At 54.0% G+C, this 7,234-nt stretch overlaps 1 protein-coding gene across 1 annotated transcript; it reads right to left on the reverse strand.

The window, feature by feature from the left end:
* Positions 1 to 1,489: 1,489 nt before the first annotated feature.
* Positions 1,490 to 2,646, reverse strand: LOC123142199 (uncharacterized). Its single transcript, XM_044561198.1, has 3 exons — positions 2,441 to 2,646; positions 2,145 to 2,342; positions 1,490 to 1,983 (listed from the first exon to the last, which is right to left on the reverse strand). The coding sequence occupies exons 1-3, from the start codon at positions 2,591 to 2,593 to the stop codon at positions 1,672 to 1,674; spliced, it is 663 nt and encodes a 220-aa protein (XP_044417133.1). The 5' UTR covers positions 2,594 to 2,646; the 3' UTR covers positions 1,490 to 1,671.
* Positions 2,647 to 7,234: the final 4,588 nt, after the last annotated feature.

Consider the following 7,234-nt stretch of genomic DNA (forward strand, 5'->3'; position numbering starts at 1 on the left):
CAGACACGCAAACTGCAGACTTGGACATACGGTCACTTGTTACATACATTTATTAATCTTTAATATTATTTGCACCTTCTTCATTTGTCCTTGTGAATTAGTTTTTTCTTCTACTAAAAACACTATTATTTAGTGAAACATGTGTAGATAATTTTCGCAAAAAGAAGAAACATGTCTAGATAAAAAAAAATCACAAAAAGAAGAAACATGTGTAGATAAAAAAATATGTAAAACTAGACAACTATTTTCATAATTATTTTGTGGCAATTAAGACGTGCGTAGCACGTGCAAGCTTACTAGTTAGTACAAAATGAAATAAACATAAGTGTAAAATGCAATGGAGAATATTCATAGAGATATATCCAACAGAGTTCTACTTTTAAAATATTCAAAACTGGGTATGACAAGGCTGCAACATATCCGAGGCACTCAAAAACTTGGAAAAAAAAGATTGCAATAGAGTTTGCAGGAGAGATTGCAAAAGTTCCGAACTGATGAATAATAGATAAATAAAGGAAAGCTATCCTAGCATAGCATCCGGGTGGATGGCCAGAGAGAAAAAGGAGAGCAAGGGTGTGGGATCCATAGAATATGTACTACCTCAAGCACTGATTGGGGTTGGAAGCCGCCCTCGTGCAACGCCATTGTTGCTCCTCCCACGGCACATTGCCTGTGGCGTAGAGTGAGATCAAGATACGATGGCCTTCAGCGCCACCACCGTTGGTCCATGGAGGGTATCAGTGGCCGCCACTGCTGTTCAAGTGGCGCTACTACCGTTGCTCCCATCATGAGCTATGAAGTTGACGGGGGAGGGGGGAGGGGGGCCTCGATCGCTAACAACAACGCAGAATGGGCGCTATGGAGAAGATAGGGTGGGCGGATTAGTAAAGAAGATATGCATGTATCTTTGAAGAAAGGGAATATTTTACATCGAGATTAAATAATTTTGGCACCCCACTGAACTTTGTGGTCTACACATACCACCCTCATGTGAACGCGATATTGTAAGTCGCCATGATATTTTTTGTGCAATGTCCTGCATATTTGCCAATGCACCAGTGCTATGGACTTGTCACTTTTTTTTTATTTTTTTGCGGGGGCTTATCATTTTTATTAACATGAATAATGCCTAATGGTGGTAATGTGTGTCATTTGTGGTGCACATTATGGGTTTGCATCTGAATTTAGACGAGTGTGTCTTCTACCTTCAAGGGATACACGGAGCCAGACCCAACACAGATCCGATAGATCCAACCCCGCCACTCTAGTATTGTACCACGGCAGCATTTAGCTGATTTCGACGGCCGTCGCTATTTGCCATAGCCCGCTATTTTAATTATCGGTATTTTGGTAAGATTGCCGCTTATTGCCATCCTTGGCCATTTTTCACCTCCTTTGGTGGAAATCGTGGAGTTCTTTCGGGCTGTTATTCAAAAAATGATCGTTGAAGCAATACCAGTGAAGCTAATTCTTAACTGAAATGGTGAAAATGTAGCGACCACAAGCTGCAACAAAGAAATTACCTCTTCTTTCTGATCGGATCTACCTTTTAAGTGCAGTAATTAATTAATCACCACGACGTAATAACCTACTGGTGATGCTAATTAACAAGCTACTGATGGATGAGGATAAAAACAGGAGGCGGCCGGCGGCACCGGCGAAGGAGAGCGATCAGGTGGGGGGCAGCGCGTGGCGGCCGCTGCCGCCGGGGCCGCCCATCAGCGCAGCGGCGAGGGCGACGTCGATGGCGGCCACGGAGAAGACCGTCGCGGCGAGGACCCCGACGCGCAGCTTCCTCCAGAAGGCCGCGCGGCGCGTGCGGAGGGGGTCGAGCTCGTCGGCGGCGGCCTCGGCGAGCACGGTCAGGAGGCACCTCGAGCGCGCGCTCAGGCCCCGGGCACCCCGCAGCTCCGCCAGGACCAGCTCCATCTCCGTGAGGATGGTGGGGCCCTCGGCGGCGGTGGCGTCGGCGGGCGGTGCGACCTGCATGACAATTGACAGAGGAAAACAAGCGCCGATGTTTTCCGTCAGTGCGGACTAGAATTCGAACAAATCGGAGCCCAAAATCGCGGGCGCGGACTGAATTTCAACCGACAGTGAACCGGAATCGGCCGGGGAGCGAGCGAGGCGCACCGCGCACGCACCTGGGCGAGGGCGGAGCGGGCGGGGGCGGGGACCGCGTCGCAGGGAGGGTCGGGGACGACGGTGGTGGAGGAGGCGGCGTCGTCGTCGGGGTCGGGGAGGTCGGCGACGGCGAGGTCCTCGGGCAGCGCGGGGTCCGGCTGCTGCTGCGCGGCGGAGGCGGCGTCGTCGTAGTCGTAGGCGAGGAGCTTGCCGGCCTCCTGGTGAGCAGCGGGAAGAGTCTCGAGGAGGTCATCGATCAGGCGCGCGGCGCTGGTGATTGAGGGAGGGAGGGAGGTGGTGCAGGAGGTTAGGTTACCTTGGCGAGGGAGGCGAGGTCGCGGGCGGGGGGCGCGGACGAGGAGGAGCCGACGGAGCTGCGGTTGGCGGCGGGGATGCTGGCGGCGGCCTTGGCGCCGGAGGAGGAGCGGGGGCGCGGGGTGCTGACGGCGCCGGCGTGATGCTTGGCCATGGTGATGGTGGGCTCGGAATGGAGCGGTGGGTTCCAGAACCTGGGCTGGCTCTCTCGACTCAACTGGGCTCGACTCGGGTCGGGTGCGAGCATTTATCGGCCCCACGTGTCGGTCACACTGGCTAGCTTTGAGCTTAGCATGGCCAAGGAGTATAAACCTTTTGATTTTCATACGAATTTTACATGATTAGTGTTAGACTGTATAGTAGGCCGACGTGTACGCTCTCTATATAGACTCATGCATACACGATCGTGCTCTAGTCCGTGTAGCCAGATCGTGGCGCACGTCGATGGTAGTGCGGCACCCCATGATCTTCCTCAGGCAGTGGCCTTGTAACTGTACATATACCCCTGCCGATGAATAAATCAGTGTGGTGTGCTTTTTCCCTAAACTTCTCTCTAAACATGGTATCAGATACTCCCGTCTTGCTCAACCCATTTGCGCAGGACACCGATTCCGCTTCCGCTCCTATGGCGCCCGCCGGCGACGCCGATCCGTTCCACGCCGTTCCCCTCGCCAACGCGCCTCCTGCTACTGGTGGTGACACCGCCCCGGCTGCGCCAGCTGCTCCAGCGCCCCCACCGGCGCCCGCACTTCCTGCCCCACCGGCGCCCGCACTCCCCGCGGCCCGTGTGGCTCCAATTGCTGCCCCGGCACCCACCTTCCCTTCGTCGATCCTACAGACGATGGACATCCGTCGCCACGTTCCCGTCACGCTGGACCTCCTCGCCGGCAACTACTCGCAGTGGCGCCGCCACTTCGACACCGTCATCGGCATGTTCGGCCTTCGTGATCACGTCGACCCCGAGGCTGTTTCTCGCCTCGACAACCCGGAGTGGCTGATGGCTGACCACGTCGTGGTGCACTGGCTCTACACCACCATCTCGCCGGAGCTCCTCGACGCCGTCATGCAGCCCGACGACACCGCGCTCACTGTCTGGGCCGCCGTCGACGGCATTTTCCACGACAACCAGCTCGCCCGCGCGGTCTACGTCGACGCCGAGTACCACGCGCTCGTCCAGGGCGACCTCACCATCATGCAGTACTGCACATGCCTCAAGGCGTTCACTGATCAGCTGCGTGATCTTGGCCAGGGCGTGACGGAGACGTGCCAAGTCTTCCACCTGCTTCGAGGGCTCAACCGCCCCGCCAGCAGCCGCCTACTCCGGTCACCGACGCCTCGCGTGGGCGCGGGCGCGGACGCCGCCGCGGACGCGGCAACGGCTAGCCCTCCTCGCCGGCCTCCTCTTCGCCACGGCCGCCGACCATGCCCGCTCGAGCGCCCGGGGCCAACTCCTGGACCGGTCTCGTCCAGGCCTGGCCAATGCCTGGCGCGCCCCTGGCTCTGGCGTCCTCGGGCCGCGGCCTGGCACGCCCCATCAGCAGGCTATGATGGTTGCACCGACCATGCCCATGCCTTCTCCGTACGGCTACGGTGCTTCGGGCGCTCTGCCGGGCTATGGCGCTCCCGGCAGGCTCCCTGGCCATGGTCCGCCTGCTGGCTACGGGCACGCCGGGGCGAGCTCGTCGTCCTCGCCGGTTCCTGCCTGGGACATGGCCTCGCTGCAGGCCGCGCTTCACAGCGCCACCGCCGGGCCGTCGTCTTCCGGCACCTCCCAGGAATGGTACCTCGACTCTGGGGCCGCGTCGCACATGTCATCCTCGCCTGGTAATCTCCTTTCCGCCCACCCTTATACCTCTGACTCCCGCGTCATCGTCGGTAGTGGTGAGTGCCTGCCAATCACCCATATTGGCACTGGCTCTCTCATTGCTGGCACCTCACCCCTTCCACTCTGCAATGTTCTAGTTTGTCCATCTCTCGTTAAGAACCTTCTTTCTGTCCGTCAACTATGTCGTGACAATCCCGTTTCTGTCGAATTTGACATCTTTGGCTTCTCTGTAAAGGACCTTCGAACCAAGGCGGTGATCCTCCGATGTAACTCCGGCGGCGATCTCTACCCTGTGGGCCGTCCCTCGTCTTCCTCCTCACGGTGGTTTGCTGGCGCTGTCACGATCGATCTCTGGCACCAGCGACTTGGGCACCCCGGGCACGCGTCGTCAGCAGCTCTTCCCCTTGAGTTCACCAAGTCCACGCCGCATGTATGCCATGCATGTCGCGTTGGCAAGCACATCTGTCTCCCGTTTGAGTCTTCTAGCAGTCATAGCATGTTTCCTTTTCAACTCTTGCATCTTGATGTATGGACTTCACCTATTGTAAGCATATCTGGCTATCAGTATTACTTGGTTATCCTCAATGATTACATGCATTACGTCTGGACCTTCCCCTCAAGCACAAGTCTGAAATGTTGCAGATCCTTGTCGAGTTTTTTGCTTATGTTCAGACGCAATTTCAGTTGCCCATCTTTGCTTTACAAACTGATAACGGGCACGAGTTCGACAACGCTGGGGTGCGCTCGCTTCTTGCTCGCCACGACGCTCACTTTTGCCTCACCTGTCCATACACTAGCCAACAGAACGGCAAGGCTGAGCGCGCCCTCCGCACGCTCAACGATGGCGTTCGTGCCCTGCTTGTTCATGCCTCCATGCCCGCCCGCTTCTGGGCCAAGGCACTCAGCGCTTCCACCTATCTTCTGAACCGTAGACCATGCCGTTCCAACTCACCACGCTCACCCCATGAGCTTTTGCTCGGCGTGGCCCCTGACTACACACTTCTTCGTGTCTTCGGATGCTTGTGCTACCCGAATCTCACCGCCACCACCCGACACAAGCTTGACCACCGCTCGACGGCCTATGTGTTTCTTGGGTATCCTCCGGATCATCGCGGCTATAGGTGCTTTGATCCCGTTTCACGGCGCGTCTTCACTTCCCGGCATGTGGTCTTTCATGAGACGGTGTTCCCCTTTGCCAAAGCCTCACCCGGGCCACCACTCCGCTGCCACTTCCTGCAAGCTCGCCGCCAGTTTTGCAGGTCCCGATTCACGTCGGGAGGCCTGAAGTGCCTGCGCCACCGTCTACTTCTACTATGGCGACGCGATCATCACTGGACGCCTCGAGCGCGCCCAGTACGCCCCGCTCGCGATCCACAGCGCACGCCCGCTCTTCATCGACTAGCGCGGCCAGTGGATCGGCGGCTGGGGGCTCTGCCTCGAGCGCGCCCTCGCCCTGCTGAAAGGGCATGTAGCCCCTAAGTGTGGTTTTGGTAATTGAATGACAATCTCTATGGACTAATGTTTTCAGTGAGATATATTTGAAGGTTTTGTCCATAGATGGTGCCTCAAGGATATTGGATGGAATCAAGGATGAAGTCCATATATATGAAGATAATGCCTCAAGGATATTGGATGGAATCAAGGATGAAGTCCATATATATGAAGATAATGCCTCAAGGATATTGGATGGAATCAAGGATGAAGTCCATATAGATGAAGTTATATTTGCTCTAAGCTTTGGTATTAAATGACAATTCCTATGGAGCATCAAGTGCATTGGATCTTATATGAAGATATGTTCCATAGTGATGCTTGAAGTTCTTTAGGTTGTTTTGTGAAGATTGCCATCAAAGCATCCGAAGAAGTCCTCATGGTATCCCTCTCTGGATACCCCATGCACACGGGCTTATACCGTGCGCACGGGGTCGAGTGTCAACTCTCTGGATACCCCGTGCTCACGGGGCCTAGGTGTTGGCTCTCGAGATTCAATATCCAGCGAGGTTTCAAGTTGGTCTTCTGAGGATCAAGGCTTGAGAGAATAATCAAAGAGAAGAATTCGAGTTATGGTTTCAAGACAAGATCATGGTGAGCTCATGTGTTGGGTTTCGGTTGATCAAGCCTTGAAGCAAGCAACTAGAGTGAAGAATTCATTCTACCTCTCAAGACAAGATCATGTTGATCAAGTCTTGAAGCAAGCAACTAGAGTGACGAATTCATTATGCCTCTCAAGAGTTTGGGATGGAGTTTTTAGAAGGGCAAGTGGTGACCAAGATGATTTTCATAGTGGAACTTGATATGGTCATGAAAGAGTCTTTGGTGATATTGTCTTGAAGCAATGAAGTGAAATGAAGAGTTCATTGTGGCTTTCAAGAAACCAAGATGGAGCTTGAAGTAAAGATGTTGGTTGACCAAGATGAAGCTCGAAGAGTATATCTAAGTGGTCAACTCACAAAGCACAAACAATGTACCACGTGAGATCAAGTGATCTAGTGGTATGGTAAGTAATTGTGAATTGTGCTTTGTTACCTAACCCATGCTATATGTTTGTTATGTCTATGTGGGTTAGGTGTTTCTCATAGGCTTGCATCAAAAGGAAAGATCTCGTGTAGCCTATGTGTGGATGACATCAAGTGGTGATGGTCATCGGATTCGAGGAGTCCAAGTGCAAGATGAGATGACATCAAGTGGTGATGGTCATCGAGTTCGGGGAGTCCAGGTGCAAGATGAGAAGCCGGAGGTTATATGCTTTGAAGCTTGCGGTCCACATCATGATAATGTGCATGTGAAGATGGGCTTGAGATAAGGCTTCCCTCATTGCATCATGAGGAAGCAATTCGAGTATCTTCACCAAGTGGTCGTGGACAAGAAAGGGATTCCAACTTGAGGCAAGCATTAAAATCATCATCAAGCTCAAGTTGAATGTGCAAGGCAAAGGTATACCTTAGCTAGGTTTTCCTAGTTTTTGCGGTC

Source organism: Triticum aestivum, chromosome 6D (genome assembly GCF_018294505.1).
Source record: "Triticum aestivum cultivar Chinese Spring chromosome 6D, IWGSC CS RefSeq v2.1, whole genome shotgun sequence".
In the NCBI taxonomy this organism is placed as follows: domain Eukaryota; kingdom Viridiplantae; phylum Streptophyta; class Magnoliopsida; order Poales; family Poaceae; genus Triticum; species Triticum aestivum.

Excerpts from the sequence above, each read along its gene's own strand:
- LOC123142199 (XM_044561198.1), bottom strand. The coding sequence starts at position 2,593 with ATGGCCAAGCATCACGCCGGCGCCGTCAGCACCCCGCGCCCCCGCTCC. Across the intron at positions 2,343-2,440 it reads ACCTCGCCTCCCTCGCCAAG|GAGGCCGGCAAGCTCCTCGC; the intron begins GTAACCTAACCT and ends GCTGCTCACCAG. Across the intron at positions 1,984-2,144 it reads CCCGCTCCGCCCTCGCCCAG|GTCGCACCGCCCGCCGACGC; the intron begins GTGCGTGCGCGG and ends ATTGTCATGCAG.